The sequence below is a fragment of the Numida meleagris genome, chromosome 8 (genome assembly GCF_002078875.1).
Source record: "Numida meleagris isolate 19003 breed g44 Domestic line chromosome 8, NumMel1.0, whole genome shotgun sequence".
Lineage (NCBI taxonomy): Eukaryota > Metazoa > Chordata > Aves > Galliformes > Numididae > Numida > Numida meleagris.
In genome coordinates, this window is record NC_034416.1 from 5,290,663 (window position 1) to 5,309,727 (window position 19,065).

Consider the following 19,065-nt stretch of genomic DNA (forward strand, 5'->3'; position numbering starts at 1 on the left):
GGTGTGGGAGGGAGCTGCCAGGAAGGGAGGCAGTGCTCTGCGTTCCTGTTGTTTCTCAGGCTGTGGTTATAATTAGCAATGCCACCAGCTGCAGATACAGGTGCTGGGAGACAGCAGGCTCAGGTAGCTGAGGGTCACCGGCTGCCCTCAGGGCTTGCTGTCCCCGTACCAGCACTCCCTGTCCCATGCCAGCAGTACCCATCCCATACTGGTGGTGGTCCCCATCCCATGCTGGTGGCAGTCGCCATCCCATACTGGTGATGGTCCCCGTGCCATGCCAGCAGTCCTTATCCCATGCTGGTGGTGGTTTCCATGCCATGCTGGTGGCAGTCCCCATCCCATGCCAGGAGTGCCCATCCCATGCCGGTGAGTGTCTCCATCCCACACTCACTCCTTCCCTGGAGGATTTGATGCCAGTTATTAAAAATGGCCCAAGCTGACAGATGTGACTCAGGAACATTATGTAAACTTTGTAGGAAAATGACCTGAATCCATGGCTGAAGGCTCTGGCTGGTTCTCCAGCTGCAAAGAGCCTTGTCTATTTTTATCACCTCTGGGCTTTCAAAGCCCTCTTTTAACTAAAGCTTATTTGATAACGCACATCTTTTAAAAAGAAAAGAGTAAAAAAAAAAGAAGAAGGAAAGGGAAAAAAATCCCAAAGAAAAACACCTCTATGGAGAAGGTATAGTTTTAATGAAGAAATATTTTACACTATTCTTCTACAACCTTAGGGCTAATAGCCTGGAACTGGTACTTTGGCTCCTTAAAAAGCCCAACAAGACAAGCCAATTACGGCCTCTGAAACATTTTTATTTTTAGTTCCTTGTAATAGCAATTCATCCTCGGCTATGGTACATTAACTGGAAGGAACACGAAGTAGTAAGGTTTTGGCATCTTTGTAATAATGCACGGGCCGTGTTTACCAGCTGGTTCCTAACACGGGGCGGGTTCCCCTGCCGCTGGGACGGGTGGGAGATGGGTGACGTGGGCACAGAGTGGCACGGGGATGGCGATGCTGTCACAGAGAGCCCTCGGAGCAGCGGGGTTTGCCTCCGTGTCCCCGTGCTGCTGCGCTGTGGCTGACGCCTTCTGTATTTTTAACTCGGCTGCAGTGATTTTTTTGGTTTTCCTTCTGCGGTGACAAATCTGTGATTTCTTCTGTTCCCTGCGAAAGGTTCCGCTCTGACCTGCCACTCCAGAAGGTGAATGACAAGGAGTTTTATTTAGCTCCAGCAGTGGGAACATTTGAAAAAAAGGTTCCTCTGTTATTTGTTTTCATTCCTAATGGAAGGAGGCAGGCAAAGGACAGTTCTGAAAGGTTTTTTAACAAATCTGTAAGTCATGCCCCATTACCCCAGGCCTGCTGATTAGATCCAGATTGTTTCTTGCACTACTTAAAGAAGGGTGCAGCCCTCACTGGAAGCTGCATCCATAGATCCGTGACACAGCTGCAAGTCACAGGCACAGGTGATGGGAAAAGCCTGCTGGGAGGTGTATGTGTTACCGTGCCCCTGCAGGGTACCAGCTTGCAGCAGAGTGTCTGTGGGGGGCATTGATGCCAGTCCTTGCTTTTGGGGGATCTCCTCCCCAGCAGGCGTTCTGCAGGTGGAGGCTGCTGGCAGCCTGCTGCTGGCTGTTAGTTTGCCCTCCCCTACAGACACGCTCACTGTGGGGTCAATGCTTTTCATTGGGTTCTGCAGTTCTGGTGCCAGGCGGCTGCCCACAGCAGCTCCCAGCTGCGTGGTGGCCGCTGGAGAGCTTTGACGCTGGAGGTGCCATGTGAATGGAAGAGGTTTTATTATTGCCTTTCTGCTCTCCATAACGATGCTGTAGATTTCTGATATGTTGACAAATTCAAACGGGTAATATTATTTGCGGCTTTCAGGAGTGTAATTATGGCTTCATTGTGTGTCGCCGCTCTCAGGATTCAATCTGGGTTTCTAATCCTATACCCTTTTTCTAAATCACATCACTGCAGCTCCTTTCCTCCTGCCTTCGATCCATTTTCAGACCAAAATGAGAAAGCCTGTACTTATTTGGGGAGGGGACAGGAGTTCAGAGCGGATTAGTGGGTATGGCAGCGCCGTAATGCAATCCGTTTTGATACTTTTGCTCATTTCTGATGAGCGGGGTGATGCTAAAGGCTGAACTCTCCCAGTGATTTTTCTGCAATGCTTTTTATTTTATCAGGAGAAAATGGAGGCTGGACACAGTTCCTTCAGCGTTTAATAACGTCCATCAGAACCAAATGCCCTTTATTTAAGCTGCACTAATAATTAGAGGGTTGGTGGTGTTAAGCAGCCATGGAGTCTGGCTCTGAGGAACGTTCATTGTGCCTCATTAAATTTGGAATTAGTACTTAAAAGGTCAGAAATAAATATTCTGTTTATATTTCAGGGATAGTAAATCTAAATAGCTGCTGTGTTTGCACATCCCTGTCTCTGCTTGTTCCTGCTGAACTGAGCGAGGCACCGCTCCATTTGGTTTAGGCAGCAATCAGAGTGTCTGCAAAAAAGCCCAACCCAAAAAACCAACTATGGTTTCATTGATCAAGGGCAGGAAAATGATCTGCTGTATTATATCTAATTATAAAACATCAATATCAGATGCTAAATGCACTTACTTTTTCAGAGACGCTGTGTTGCTAGTTTACAGTTTGCAATCTCATGTATTACAGGCTTTAGCAGTAAGCCAGGATATAGGAAAATGGCTTCACAGGGAGATGCCAGAGGTCAGATCCTTTTCACCTTTATCAGGCTTCCCCAGGAGCCTGCCTCTTAAATACCCCTTAATAATAACCAAAAGTGTTCACATTTCTCACTGCTCTTGTTTGGGGACGGTTGTTTGTTTGGGGCTGGTTGTTCGGTAATGATTGGGATTGGTTGTTTGGGCCTGGTCCTTCCTTTGGGGCTGGTTGTTTGGGGTGGATTGTTTGAGGCTGATTGTTTGGGTATGGTTGTTCAGGGGTGGTTGTTTGAGGCTGGTTGGTTGTCTCAAGCTGATTGGTTGGTTGGGGTTGGTTTGTTGAGGCTGGTTGTTTGGGACTGATTGTTTGAGGTTGGTTGGTTGGTTGAGGCTGGTTTGTTGATTGAAGCTGCTTGATTGGGGTTGGTTGGCTGTCTGGGGCTGATTGTTTGGGGTCAGTTGTTCATGGATGGTTACTTGGGGCTGCTTGGTTGTTTGGGGCTGCTTGGTGGGGGTTGTTTGTTTATTTGGGGCTGCTTGGTTGCGGCACTTTTACTGGTGGTGGCTGTGAGGTTGTGTTTTGTGCTGTGCCTATTCCCTACAGGAAGGAGTCTCAGCCCACTTACTTATTTCCCACAGGGCAATAAGCAGCTTGCTCACTGATAATGACTTCCAGCCATGGCTGAGTGGGACTTTGTTTGACCCATTCCCTCCGTTAAAATTATCTACATTTCACAAGTGCAGCTTGAGTGTTCTCATGCAATTTACACATATTCTATATTACCCACAATATATTGTGGGCTGTAAGAATTAAGCATTGGCGAGATTTCCAAATGGGGAGCAGCAGTTTTATTACATATTGATTGCTTCGTGTGGAGCAGGACTGAGGAGCAAAGGGAGAAGCAGCACCACCTGCCCTGCTTTTCCCATGGGAAGACCGTGTGTGTTTTTGTGAACAATTTGACATTCCTCTGGTCCTGCATGTGCCTGCAGCATGATGATTGGTCAGCAGACCTGTGTTCCTGCTGGCCACATGCGTCCTGGTGGTGTATTTTGGGAGGATTTGCTCAAACCCCAAACAAGAGATGCACATTGCAGCCTGAGAGAAAGGTCCACTTTGTTTCCTGGTAATAAAGGGTGACATGCAAGCTTTATTAACAAGGCACGTAGGGGAAAAAAAAAAGGCTCAAGGGACAACTCTGAAAAAGTGGCGCTAAATGTGTCATTTTTGTGAAGCCGATTTTGTGAAGGGTTCCTACGCGCTTTGGCAGGAGGTTGCAGCAGGTTGGCAATAATTTATAGAAAGATGGAAATGTTTTCACCCTGAAGTGAGAAGCGGAGATGCAATGGGTCAGGGGTGCGGGGGGACGGGTGCCCCTTGCTGCAGGTCAGGAGGGATTTGGGGCATCCGTGCATTCCTACTGCCCAGGGAGCAATGTGACAGCCTGGAGCCGCCGGGAGCTGGGTGCTGGGCAGGGCACGCAGCCGCCCCTTTAGAGATGCTCATTTGTATGTTTTCTGCATCACGGCTAAAACCCAAGAACAACAGGCCCTGAATTATTGAGGTGCGGAGGGACGGCAGCGTAATGCAGCCTTGATTACCCTGCTGTAAGCTTCTCCCTGCAGCCTCTTTTGGGTCCCGATGTCCAGGTCTGAAAGAGTTGCATTGAAGCTTTGCATCTTCTTTAACAGAACTGGCAGACCTCAACAACAGCTGGGGGGAAAAAAAAAAGAATTTTAAAATGTCTCTGCTGATTGCTTGATTCTGAGCGTGTCTGGTGCCGTATTTATATTTGTGTTGCTAAGGCAGCGGTTAGAAGCACTTTCCGAATTAGAGCCGGGTGCTCCCCACGGCCCCAAGCATGCCTGCCCGCAAAGGGCAGTAACATGGTCTGACACCAGAGAGCACAGGCTCCGTGGAGATGCTGCTCAGTGCCCCCTCATACCTTAACATACGGCTTATTCCCAGCACACAGCATGGGGTCCATCCTGGTGAGCTCTGAGAATCCTTCACGCTGAGCCAAGCGGGAGGTGAGAGTGGGTAGCACCGGAGGTGGCCCTTGACTCAGGCTGTGGACCCTCCCTCTCCCCTTTGATTTTTACTGATCTGATCATTAAGAGAGTGTCAGCTTGTTTGCTTTTGCCAAAATAATGAAGAAAATGTGGGCCAGACTCTTGATGCTGCGTGTTATGAAGAGCATGCTGTTCCATCGGCACAACAAGCCTTACCTTGTCCCTCTTTTTTGTGCTTTCACTTTGTTCTTGGGGCCTCATTAAGAGAGGGAGCGTATCCTTTTCCAATTAAAATGTTGACATGTTGTAGACGTTCTCCTTCCCAGTCGTTTTGCCTCTGTTTGTAAGTGATTGCACTTCGCAGGATGAACTAGATTTAAATCAAGTGAGCTTCGATTGAATAATGCAAACTATAAAGCAGCTCTCCTCCATGAAAAATCTCGTTCCCATTTTATTCTCCTGGTTTGATCCCATAGCCTGCATGGAGATCACCTTGACGGATAATCCCATAACTACTCAGCTACCTCAGAAACCACCTGGAGCACACCTGGCTGCAGTCTCTGTTGCCATATTGCTCCTTGCCCTGCCGGAAGGGATTTGCATTAGTAGTGCTTCTTTTAGTGATGTGCTGAATTTAAAGCCTGGGGACAGCTGGAGTTGAAGCCGGGGGAGCATGATGAAAGCCTCTCTAGAAAGTGGAGGGGGGGGAACATTGCATCTCTGGCATCTTCATGAGCATGGCGTTGAGGAGCATCCTGAGCAGGGGGTGATGCAGGGAATCTGCATAGGAAAGGTGTTATTCTAGGCAACCAAACTAATTCACAGGGACCTGTTCATCAGAGAGTGGTTTTGCTTGCTTCAGGGTTTTGTCTTTTTTGTTGTTGTCAGAAATCAAAAACAAAGCTCCCAGGGTTGTTGGCCGGATCTGACGTGAGGGCTGGAGCTGAGCTGGGGCAGAAGCTGGGCTAGCAGCCTGGTAGAACTCAGTAGAGGTGTTTCCGTGGGTTTTGGTGGGGTTTTGGTGATGTTTGGGTGGTGTTTAGGTGGTACTAGGTTGAGCATTACCCACAGGTGGCCCTGAGTGCTCCCTTGGATGGCAATGCTTGATCCATGTGCCACCAGTGCATTAAAGCCCGGCAATGTGTGGGCATGCATTTTGCTCTCTGCTTTCCCATGGCTGCCTCCCACCCTCCATCACTGCCGGGGATCCCCAGGTTGGCACCACTGGGAATGATGGGCAGATGCAGGATCAGAAATGTTCTGCAGCGCTTAAATCTTCGCCGTTGCGCGTTTTAAAAATACATGTGTATGCTTCCTGTGGAGACACAGAGCACTTTAACAATCAAAGTCGTGCTGCAGGAACAAGGATGCAAGAACTGCAGGGACCAGTAGTTTGTGCAGTAAATCTCCTGCGTGACTCTACAGCAGTAATTACTATGTGAAAGTAATAACTGAGCTGTGCTGAGTGCTAGGCCAACTCCCCCGGCTCGCAGATCCTTGCATGTTTCTCTCTGGGAGGCTCCTGTTTGGTAAATTAGATATTGTGCTGTATTTCAGAAAAGGTCACACTTAACCAAGGCTGCCTTTGCTTTATTATCTTAGTACAGCAGTATAACCTCAGCCAGGGTACGACTGGATTTCACTTTTGGCTCTGCTGCAGCAGCCCCGCTCCCTGCATCCTGCCGTTGTGATTACGTTAGCAGCAGCCTCTGCTTTCCTTTATTTATTGAGACATTAAAGATGCATGCATTTATTTTTACCGTGTTCATAATTGCCGTAAAAACAGGACATAGCATCCCCAGGCGGCTCTTTGGAGGGAAAGCAGCTTTGGGGCTGCCTCAGGCTCCTGCTACCTTCCAGCCACGATCCCACCGTGTCACAGCTCATGGCTCAGCAACATCCCAACACGTAGCTCCCACCACAGCTCCCACCATGTCCCACCACATGGCTGTCACTGTGTCCCACCACAACTTCCACCGTGTCCCACTACACAGCTCCCACCATTTACCACAACATGGCTGTCACCATGTCCCACCAGACAACTCTCATCATGTCCCACCATGTGGTTGTCACCAAGTCCTACTACAACTCCCACCATGCCTCACCACATGGCTGTCACCCCACAACTCCCACTGTGTCCCACCACGTGGCTGTCACCATGTCCCACTACAACTCCCACCATGTCCCACTACAACTCCCACCATGTCCCACCATGTGGCTGTCACCATGTCTCACTACACAACCCTCCCTGTGTCCCACCGTGTCTCCTGCCATGTCTCATGCTCGTAGCTCTGTGGTCTCATGGCTGGTAGCACCCTGGTGTTCTGGCTTTTTTTCAACCCACTGTTTGTTCCATCCCAGCTGTGAAAAGCGGGAGCCCAGGCTCTGTAATCTCAGGTTAAAAGACGGTGTTTCAGCTGTGGGTTTGTCAGTGGGCTTTCCTTGCAAATGACAAATCCATTGACTTTGCTCCCAGTCTTTCACTGCCTTCCAACTTTTAACCATGCCACCCATTGTCTGCCTTTTTATTAATAACAGAGCCAATGTCTCTGCAAGTGAAATGATTTGAAACAAAGAAAAGTGCCTGCATTAAATTCTCTGGCAGGGGATTACCTTGCTGGCATTTACATATCTATGCAATAAATATTTTAACATGTTAATTATACACTAATAAGAAAAATACCTTTTGAACTTTCAGTCAAATTGACACACACAGAACTGAGTCCATCAGGGAATTAAAAGCAATTAGTTTTGTAACGGAGCGTAGTCACATTGTTTCTTCTCTACAAATTGTTCCATGGTCACCAGCCAGCCTGGTTCTTGGTGAAGGGCTCGGAGTTATCATCTGCTGCTGTATGGGACGAGGTTTGGGTTGCACTGGGGCATCTTTGGATCTGGGGGGGACATGCGAGGTGCTGGTCCCACCAAGGTGGGAGGAGGTCATGGTGCTAGGCAATGTCCTGGCCTGCTTCAGAGAATCACAGAATATCCCCCATTGGAAGGGACCCCAAGGAGCATCGAGCCCAACACCAACTCCTGCAGAAAGCAGCCAGTAACTTCTCTCTTTTCTTTTCCTCCTTCCAGACTGAAAATTACTCCTTTGACTCCAACTACGTGAACAGCAGAGCTCATTTAATAAAAAGGTACGTAGGCTGGCTTGAAAGTGCTTTGGTGTGCCCAGCCAAATCCTGATTATTTAATGTTCTTTCTCACTGCGTTATATGCTACTTGCTTTTTTTAATATGCAAAACGTTTCCAGAGTTATCATTTGATTTTAAAAACAGTATTTACTGCCTATTAAGTCCCATTGCTCTTGGTTTGCAACAAAGGAAAGTCTTTTTTCTTCTGTTTGGTTCCTACACACTGGGAAGTTACAGCAAGTTAGGTAGAGTGCTGTTACCCTGACAACTTTAAAATTCATAGATTTTATTCTATTTGAATGCACAAGAACAAAATGATAGTTTTGGATGGTGAGTTTTCCTTATAATGTGAGGTGGGGGGGAAAAAATCTCGTTTGGGGGCAGGTAATTGGGTTGATGCATGCTCAGTGTTTTAGTTTGAATACCAAGGCAAAGCAGCATTTTGCTAGGATTTTCCTTCCAGGGGTAAAAAGCAAATCATCAGTTCAGTTACAACCTATAAATTTCCCTTGGGTGGATTTAACCCTTTGCATAAAACCCTGCCTTGTCGGTGTCCTCAGAGAGCCCACCAGTGGCAAAGATGTCACCAATGGACTCACGCCTGTGCTGTCCCAGTTTAACCCCACTGACTTTACCTGGGTTGTATCATCTCCAGGACTGCTCTGAGCAGTAAAAAAATCCAATTATCTTCCTGGCCGAGATCCCATTTGTTTACATCTTGAAAATATAAGAACTATGGGAGCTGCAAGCACTTTGTATGAGCAGCTTGGGTTCAGCTAGCGAGCGGCAGGGATATTTGCCTGCATTACGTGTGCTGTTTAACGATGCTAATGTGATTGTGAGAGGTGGCCTGCCTGCGCCGTGTTGCTCTTCACAAGGCAGTCCACAGGCACCCTGAAAAAAAGCAAATCTATTCATCTTTCCTCGTTCACACCTAACATAAAGGCAAGCAGCGCTCCCGCCTGCCACAGCGGGATTTGCTCTGGCATTGTTTGGGAAATGCTGCTGCTGCCGCTTCCCCCAGACCTGCACATCCTTTGGAGAAGTGTCAGCCACGGAACCATGTTGTGTGGCTGCTGCATTATGGTCTGCTTCACTGCAGGGAGATAAATGCGTTGTAACGCAGACTGCTGCACGTTGCGAACAGCAGCACCGTGTAGGACAGCGTTTCCCCTCGCTTTCTGCCTTTGTCTAGTATCTTAAGTACAACGGGTGCCAGGGACGCTGTGCAGACATCTAAGAACAAAAATATTTTCTGTAGCATACTGTGGCATCATTTTCATCCCTTGCCTTTATGAAGATGTTGTAGCTCTTCTATCTCTGGTGAGTGAATCTCCTCCAATCCAGCACTTTAATTAATCTATTTGTACTTTTCCTGTGTTGTCTGCCTGCCTCTCTCACTCACATAACGCACACACAAATGAATTGTAGATATGTAGTGCTTTCTTAACTTAAAATTCTTTGATGTTGCCTGGAATCAAAGTCAGTGGCTTCAACAAGGACATCTTTATTTAAAAGATGATGTTTGAAGGTTTACCAATTTATATGTATTTCCGAGCTCCCACCTCGTGTGCTTTGCAAAGCATCAGTTGGTAGGTGGTCTGCTTGGTTTCCGTGGAGACGCAAAAGGGCTTCACTAAGTAATGAAAATCTGCAGCTCCTCGGTGCTTTGAAGCACAGGCCTCTCCTGATGCCGACATTTCGGCCCAGATCTGCCAGTGAGCAAGTTCAGTGCAGCCAGATCCCCCCTGGGCGGGTGTAGCCCCAGGTGAAGGAGCTGGTGGGGCTTTGCTTCATGCACTAGGCCCTTCTCAGGTGCTTTTCTGGCAGCCTTCCTTTCACAAATACTTTCCTTTTTCCTCCTGGCATCTGCCTTTGCTTTTCATTGGCTCCGGCCCATGCCCACACTCCCAGGAAGGCCTATCCCATGGGTCTCGAGATGCTCCTGTCTTACAGCAGCCACCTCTCTCAGGGCTTGGGGAGTGGCAGGAGGATCATCCGTGCAGCTGTCTGTGAGCCCAGACTGACAGCCCCTTGTCTCCGGAGGCTCCTGGACGAGAGCTGGGCCTGGGCTGCTGCCAGGAGCTGGATCACCTGATGCACATGCACCGTGCCCTGTCCGTGTGTCCGTGCCAGGGCTCTGTGCTCGTTGTGCTGCTGTTCCACAAGCCAGTGCCTCTGCTTCCGGCTTCCCACAATGCCAAAGACACCCGTGTTCAGCTCACTAACAACCCCTCATGGAGCAGAACTCTGTGCTGGTGGGAAGGGGACATGCCATTGCAGTCACTCCATCCTGTCCCAGTGACGTGCTGGTGTCAGTGGGCACCCCAGAGCCACCACTGCTCTCCTGTCCGTGGCAATGTGCTCTATGCACTCACGTCACATCCAATCCAGGATGCAGGTCTTCCTTTGCTTGGATAGCAGCTTCCTGCCCCACTGGGCCAGCTGCCAGGATAGGGACACGAAGAATTTGGGACCAGCTCAGCCCTCGTGTCCCTCCTGTGTCGGCCTTGGCAGCTGTGACCGCAGGGGATGTCAGGCAGCCGTGTCGCTGCCAGATCCCCTGAAGTCCCTGTGAACTTGGACCCAGAAGCACTGAGTGATTGTTAAAAATAGGAAAGATCCTGTCAAAATGAGAAGAAATTCAAGCTTCCCGGAAGGCTTTTATTTTAAACCTTTAAGCGATTAGGACTTGGCCTATAACCTAGAAAATTAAAGTTGAGATTCTTTTTAACTTTAATTTGAGGTAGCACAATATGAGGAAGCCTAATTGTGGAAACAGCTTGTTGGATGTGTGTGCATCCTGGCGGCGGCCTGCAGCGCACGCGAGCAGCCTGCACGTGGGGTGCAGGCCGATGGGGAGGCCCAGCTCACTGCCCTGTCTCCCCCAGCAGCTCCACGTTCAAGGACCTGGAGGGAAACAGCCTGAAGGACAGCGGCCATGAGGAGAGCGATCAGACTGACAGCGAGCACGACGTGCAGCGTGGCCTCTACTGCGACACGGCCGTCAACGACGTGCTCAACACCAGCGTGCCCTCCATGGGCTCGCAGGGCCCCGAGCCAGGTGAGCACTGCCATGGCCCCGTATGCCTTGGCGTGGGTTAGGGATAAGTCTGTACGACTTCGGTAGGTAGATAGAAATTAATCTTCACTCCATGCCTGTCAGGTAAGCCAGCGGGTGGGATTATCCTGTATTTCGCCCTGAGCAGCTGTGTGACAGCGTGTGAGCTGGGATGAGAGCAGGAATTACCTGCTTCCAGCCTGGGCTCGTGCCTGTAGATGGAGGGCACCTCCTTCCTGCACCCCAAAATGGCTCCTCCAGGAGGTCAGTGCTACTAGTTGGGCATCTCAGCAGAGACCTGCCTTGGTGGGCAAGGGATTTGCATCTCTTCCCCAGAATGTGCATTGTGGTCTCAGCTGTTGTGCATCCCCACATGCGCAGTTGGAAGATGAAGCCCTGATCTCAACCCTGGTGTTAGCTGGAGGAAAAGAGTCAGAGGAGTTCAGCTGAGCCCAAGCCATCATTTGTACTTGGACATGAATGTTGCTTTTAATGTCTTACTGATGCAAACATCCTATGCAAACATCCTGTCTTTTTCAATTAAGAAGTATGAATGTGGTTTGGTGCTCCAGCACAGGGAAGCCTCAGGGCGCTTGGCTATATCTTGAGATAAGCTGTAGCTGAGGCTCAAATGGAAGCCCCACTGCTAAAAGACTTAAGGATATGAAAACAAAATGCTGTGATTATGAACTGGTCTTCAGCTGTTTAATTCAATTCATGGTAAACATCATTAAAAGCCTTTGTTTTCCTGTCATAAAAGAGTCAAATGGGGGAGAGAGAGTTCTTGCCATCTGCGCCGTGGAATGTTTTTTTTTTTTCCGGAGTGAAGCTGATCGCTGTATTAATTCTCGATAGAGTCTGTTAAATGGCCGTAGTTAACCCTGTAAGACTCTGCGAGCAGGGGAATGCAGAGGTCACCTACCCATTCCACACTGCCAGCCACGCTAATTGGAGAGGGATGGCATCCGCAGTGATAATGTATTTCCAGACAACCCTACTGTGGCCAAAGATGAAAAAAATTAAACATTTATATAACTGTATGGTGGCAGTTTAATTCTCCGAGGACCAGTGCTGTGTCAGAGAATGCAGGCTGATAGCTATCATTTATTATTCTTCTATTACAAAGAAATGCTTTTTCATTTCGATCAGGAGAGGGTTTCCTAATACGTGTTTGCAGTAAGGGACGACTGTAGAAGCAAAAAATGTTCATAATTGATTCTTGTACTGCCGAATAGTCTGAGCAACATCTGTTAATTTTTTGTCACATTTCTTTAGCAAAAAAACAATCTCAATAGACTGCAGATAGGGTTTTACAGAGATTACATTTCTGATAAGTCTGCGGGCTGTCTCTGTTGCACACCAGGTAACAATGCAGAGAATTTAAAAAGGAGTTGGAGGCAGAGCTCGTTGGAGGAGTTACAAAGGAAATAAATGTGGTCCAATCCATTGCAATGAGAAATTGCTACTGCATGTTATACACCCCCAAAAGAACAAGGAGTGTTTCCAGAAGGACACTTCCAAAGGCAAACCAGGCGTCCATCCTGCTCCCCAGTCCCATGACAAGCTGAGGGGTGCTGCAGGGACATCCCCAAAACACGGGCTCTGTTTTTCCATCTGGCTGGACTTGCAGGCAGGGAGGTGAGCAGTCACTGGCACAGAAGCTGAAGAAAAGGTTAAAGAGAATATTTTCTAAGCTGATTCGTCAAGCAGGCACTGTATAAAATAATCAGGAAAATCAAGACACTCAGACAACGGTGATAACAGCAATTCCCACATAATGAAAGTGATGGTTTCAGCATGATAATTTTTACCCAATTTCAGGCCAGCAATGTGGGGGCAGGAAGGAAACAGCCCAGTATCCAAGGCAGGGTCACCCAGGATGTGGGCTGCCCACCTCTCTGAGCATGCTGTGGGATGCCTGTCACATAACCCAAAAGAGGCACGTTGGGGTTTGTTGGCTGGTCCTAATGATCTCCTGCCTGGCAGCCCAGTGAGATGCCCTGGGCTTGGACCTCTGCTTGTAACACCACGAGTCATTCATCAGGGGAGAACTTTCAGGCTTCGTCCAGATAATTTGGGAATCTTTTTATCTGCTCTGTGGGTAATCATGGTTCTGCTGAGGCCGGATGCTGGCTGGCACAAATCCTTGCAGCTCAGTGACATCTTGATCTGAAGCTTGTTAATGAGTACAGTCCCTCCATGCTGGCACTGGGGGTTAGTGTGCACCAGTCTGGGCAGCTGTCACTTACTGAGGTGCTGGATTTCCTGCAGAAAGCAGTAGGAATGGATGAAAACTCATCTAGTATTCTTAAAATCAGTTGCTAGAACTGTGGGTTTGGAACCTGGTCTTACCAGACTTTTGGACTTGAATGGAAAAAAATGAAGGCTGGTTTAATATATTAGTATTGATATGCCTTGTTCAGACACAACTGGTTTCCCACCACCACTGGGCTGGAAGGGGCTTCACTGCTTCTGTGCCAGTCTCTCTGGCAGGAACCCTTTCTCTTCCTTTGGAAATGACCTAGATTTCCAGAAAAATGGCAAACCGTTGTGTGAAGGGTGCTGAGCTTAAGTGGGCAGCAGCAGGTCATCAGAAATAGCGCCTGGAGCTCAGCCATGTTTCCTGGTTTGGAAGTAGGACTTCTGCCCAGTCCCTCTTTACCTCAGGATCTTAATTATTGATTATAAATTCATCAGTTGAAAAGATCGCTTTAATTGCTCTAATATGTACCCAATTTGGAGTTCATTATTGCGTGGGATTGTTTTCCTTCCCCTGGTAATTGATACCAAATGGGACATTCAGGAATGCGGGCACTGGGCGCCATTCCACCTTTCACAGTTGCTTGGCTGCTGGTTAATTGTTTGTTTATTGGTGGAGGTGTTTATATGCACTTTTTTGTAACGTTACCCTCAGCTGAACTTTACAATGGATTTGTACGAAAAGATTTGGAAGCGTCTGCTGGATGTCAGCAAGGCTTCAGGTTGGCTGGAGAAGGCTGCTGGAGGATGTGGAGAAATTCTGGGGTGCCCGTTTGTATCTTGGCCAATTTCACTACAGCACATACTGGATTTCCTCCAAGGCCAATCCAGGAGGACTCAGTGAGTCCTGGTGCAGGAATTGCTGCACGGTGCCAGCAGTGCCTCCATGGGCAGAGGTGGGGGACGTGGGAGTTTGAAGCTCCTGCTGCTTGTTCTTGCCAGCGATGTGGGGAAATCTCAGCGTGCAGCGTTCTCCAGCACCGCAGAGCGTGGTGGTGCTTTTCCCGTAAGTGGCAGCACGGACCAGATGTTTCACAGGGTAATTGAAAATTCCATTTTATCAGAAAGCATTTGCTGTCAAAAAGTTTTATCTTTACTTCAACAAAGAGGTTGATTAGATCCCTCAGGACCTGAATTAGCATCTTTGAGGCTAGATACTCTGTTTTGTGATTCAGGTAGTTATTCCTCCCTTGGTTTTGCTCATACTGGGACTTTTTTTTTAATGCCTTTGCCCTCTTCCAAACATTTCGTTTGTGCAAGTTTGGCTTGTTTTCTTTGTGTGGAAGTGTACAGTCACATAGATCTGCTTAAATCTTTTCTACTGCCTTTTTCACCTTGCCTTGAGCCAGAACCATACTTGTACTCTATAAGTCATGGAAGCTCTTGCCAGTGTACAAATCAGAAAGGAACTGTTTCAAATATGTGTTTATAATGTTACAAGCAACAGATTTCAAACTTATCTTAATTCCCAGTCTTGGCCAGTATTTTTATCATCAATTGTGAGAATCATTGACCCAATGAAGCAGTGATTCACTGCTTAAGATAAAAATAGAATCCAAAGGAAAATGCAGAAATGATAAACACACACTAATCATAAAAAGCCGGTGTTAGAAGGAGTCACTGTGGCCATAAAATAGAGAAAAGCTTTAAAATCAAAGTTTGGGGGTTTTTAAGCAATGCTTTATGTTGGTAATGTGTCTCTTCAGAGAATTGCTTCTAAAAGCATCACTTTCATTCTTCTGGTGCCAGATCAGCAGTAAAGGTTGGCATGAAATGTCATCAGTGAAGACCTGATCCTGCATACATTTACGCATTTGAGTAACTTTGCTCACAAAGGTGGTTTAATTGTGTCTGGGTCTGACAAACTCCAGCAAGATGAAGGGTTCTTTGAGTAGAAATGGGTTATATTTAAATGCTTATGTTAAGTCTTCTTTATGCTATCGCATAGTATAGAAGTAGGCTTGAATGTAAAGGAGAGCTGGGCACTTGATATTCACTGAAACTTTTCATGCTGGTTTCATCCCTAATTATTCAGATACATTGTCATTTAGTGGATCAGGTTTTATCTAGAATATTCCAATTGGTTCTCATGCTCATCTCCATAGTATCTGGTGCATTTCAGCTGTTAACTGAGAACATGGCTAATGGTATTAACTGTAGGCAAATACAGTTATTAGAAACTGCTGATTTTGAAATTAATTTCCAGCAATCATTCCACCTGCAACTCCCTTTTATTCTGCAGAAAGGCAGTAGAGCTATATGAAGATGAAGACCCAGGTGACCTGTTTTAGGGCTTTGGCAGTTCAGAGTAGGGCTGCGTTTCTCTGGAAGTTTATAAAAATTAATGATGAACCTATTTCCTTATATTCATATATGCAGCACAAGACATAAAGTATAACATTCCTGTGTGAATGACAGCACATCCCTTAAGATGGATAAACGCTGTAAGCTTTCTTTACAGGACAACACCAGTTATTACAGCATTTCTGATTTTGGTATTATTGCATAGATCTTCCAGTGTAACAGACTAAGTAAGCTCAGTGGTGCTCCTACAATGGCCAGCATGGAGGGGGCAGTCAGCTTTTCAAAATACTGTGAAACCCCTGAGAAGGATTTTTACAGAAAGAGGTAAGCTGGGCTTTAGGATAACAAAAGGAGTTGATTGTCTTATGATCCCCGTGATTTTAAATGGTCGCCTGTTGAGCATCTCAATCTGCTTTGGCAAAAGCCTTGCAGAAGCAGAGGAGCTGGGGCAGCTCGGGGTGGCTGGTGTGGTGGTTGCTGATCCCTGGGAGCTGAGTGTTGGGTCGGGTTGGCCCACCGATGGGCTCTGCTGCCCCTACCACCACGTTGTAAGGTCCCTTGCAGCCTGAGCCTTTCTGTGGTTGTTCAGGGCAGCCGTCACTCAAGAGATTTATCTGTGCACTGAATGTATGGCAGGCACGAATGGGTCCATGTATTGCTTATCCTCTAGGTCCGTAGCTCTGAGCATTTCAGTTAGTCTGAGTGCAGCTTAGGAGAGTCCTCTGTGGAGATGGTGGTGGGGCAGGGCTGACATTGAAGTCATGTCCATGGAAATAAATGAAAGCCAATCCTCCTTGTACAGCAACAGAACTAAATAGCAAACAGATGTGCAAACTCTTTTGTTCACATAGGAAACGTTATCTTATATCCTACGCTCCTGGCACTCTTTCTTCAGCTTTTAGGTTCGTTCCTTTAAAGATGATTCTTGCAACGCCTCCATTGCTGCATTTTCTCAGCCAGGGTCACACAAGTTATAACCTTTAGATGCTTGAGTCCTTTCTGTGTAAGCACAGCAAATACTCACCAGATGTGAACATTTTGGCAACTCAGAGAGGAAAATTAAAACTTGGATCCATGCCCTGTTGTGTAGTTTTGTAATGGATGAACAATCAATCCAGAAAGTTGGAGGGTTTTTCGTGTTTTTTTGTATTTTTTAACGAGATTTTGTCCAATTTAGTTATTGCTTACCCGTATTTTTGCTGGGTAACTGGAAAACAATTTGTAGATGTGAAGGAGTGGTATTTCTGATCAGATAGTTTCAACTTTGTGTGTGCTTGGTTTTGTTAAGCCCTCCAAAACTCAGATCTGGAGCAGGAGTTCAGCTGAAGGACAAGGCAGTGCTTACCTGCTTCCCTGACTCTCCCAGCACATCCTATTCCAAAACCACTGCACAATACTTAGATATTCAAATATTTCTAAGATAAACAAACAAGTCAGTGAAGCCTGCAGCTTCCTTTTCCCTTATAAACAAGCCAAAAAAAGCTCCTGTAGGCTTTTTTTTTTCCCTTTGACAGTAACTTCTAAGGAAACCGTTAACTCTTTCTGTCTCACAGCAGTTAAGATTAGTAATGGTCGAGGTAATGGCCATCACATTGGACAGTGAGGAAAGTATATGAATAAAAACCAACCTTCTGCTAACGCAGCAAGTGAGCACTTCCTGAACTCCTCCTGTAATCAATCTACATCGTTAATGACTCTGAAAACAGACTGAACTGCTGGGGCTGGCACTGGGAAACTTGCATTACAAACTAACCATCTCTTATTAACCTTTTGGTGTTTCCCTCACAACACTAATTACAGCCAAATAGAACTACTGTTTGTGAAACCCTTAAGTTAAAACACGACGTTTGGAGGAAATATGGTAAAATCCAAAGCTCCTGTTTGCTTGGCCTTTCTTTTTAATTATGATGGAGGATGGCTGTTACTTGTTTAACAGAGGCTTACATGATTAATGCCATAATGTTACTGTAATTAAAACAGCAAAAAAGATGTGATTGGAGTCTGTATAATTTACAGACATCTCCACATTCTGATGGCAGAGCAGCTCTAAGTGTTGCAAAGAGGAATCATAAAAATTTATTCTAATTAAAATTGCCAGATTGACTAAACAACAGGTGACTTATGTAACTCGAGCGACTTGCTCTTTGGGTGAGAAATCATCTGAAATCAGTGAATTATACAAAGCTGTCTATTATTCTAGTAAATGGGAAAGTGTGTGCTTACCATGGCAACCTGCATCAATTTTGCTGCCGCTGGAAAATACAGGGCCCTTTATTAAAGGAATAATCACTGCAAACAGTGCACTGACCCTCGGCCTCCGCAGGCTGTCGGTACACGGCATTGCGTTAGCGCGGATCATTACAGAGTGGCGTTCCGGTCGCGAGCAATTGCTATCAAATTAAATAACTCCTGGTGTATCACAACATGTAGGGGTGATGTGGGCAGAGCACTGCTCCTTGGCCCCATCGCCCTTTTGGGCTCATGGATGGTGAGGATGTCCCCACTCCTTCCCCCCACGAGGCCGCTGGATTTCCAGCAGTGCCCTCAAACTGTCCCCACACTTCAGCCAGGGGACGAGGAACCGAGGAGCGAGGTGTGGGGCTGTCGCACTGCTGCCTCCCTTTGGGATGAGCTAGGTAGCTATTCTTTTCCCCACTAGTGGCAAAATCACTGCAAATAACTCTATATACGCCGTAAATGAAAGTCACAGCCCTCTCTTCGTTTGGACCACTTAATTATAACAGCGTCACGTACAAAGTGCCGTAGTGAAGGGGCCCACCGTTTTCTGGAAGGAGGTGTAAATGGGTGAGGGTCTGAAGTGCTCCAGTGCCAGCTGATCATGACTGAAGGGAGGCATAGCACAGGGTTTGTATGCAGGTTGTTTTACTAAATGCTCTATGTAATAATGCATAAGTCAAAACTCGGTAATAATTGGCACCAAACAGCCAAGAGAACTTGCGTCTTTTATCCGTCTTAAGGGAAGTGCTGCCACTCAAAGCTCTTCAGTGCTATATTTTATTTCTTATACAGCATAGATGAATGTAAGTGAGTAGATATTTTTTAAATAGGTCACAGAATTATTAGAAAGTTTTGCAGCTTTTCTTTGCTGCAGATGTGCAGTGCGCCGGGAATGGAGCCTGGCCAGGCCCTGGTGCTGCATTGCCTTTACTTTTGTATCTGCATCTAGAACAGAAGTCCTTTGTAGCAAATATATTGTTGATATATATGAGCCACAATGTAAGTAATCACAGTGAGAATTATGTGGCCCCATTTTTGCTGACTACCTGTAATAGTGATGTTAAACTTCCCCGCTCCCAGCATCAGTTCTGTTAGTGTTTCTATTTTTTCAGCAGAAGTCTTTATTTTTGTTCCATTTGCCTTATTTTCACCCTCTTTCAAGTGTGGAGAATCACTGGCTTTGTAACCAGCTTCATTAGCTGCTTGCACATTGTGTTTCATTACCGGTGCCCGCGGATGGCCCCGAGTCACAGTGCACAGCAGCAGGTGACCGAGTGCCACCACAGTGTCACTTCATGTTCGGGCAGAGACGGTCGCATTCAGGGCGTGGAGGCAAAGTCAGGTCAGGGCGAGTTGAGCCCCAGC

The 19,065-nt window shown here is 46.9% G+C and overlaps 1 protein-coding gene across 2 annotated transcripts in view; it reads left to right on the forward strand.

Annotated features, from left to right (window-relative positions):
- The window catches only part of PCDH19 (protocadherin 19), a 52,467-nt gene that overhangs the window by 15,322 nt on the left and 18,080 nt on the right, over window positions 1-19,065 (forward strand). Inside the window, exons 3-4 of one of the 2 annotated variants that reach the window (XM_021406251.1) lie at window positions 7,783-7,841; window positions 10,730-10,902. In XM_021406251.1, the coding sequence (XP_021261926.1) occupies window positions 7,783-7,841; window positions 10,730-10,902 (232 nt within the window). The remainder of the gene's footprint in view (window positions 1-7,782; window positions 7,842-10,729; window positions 10,903-19,065) is intronic. The other variant, XM_021406252.1, reaches the window with a different exon arrangement.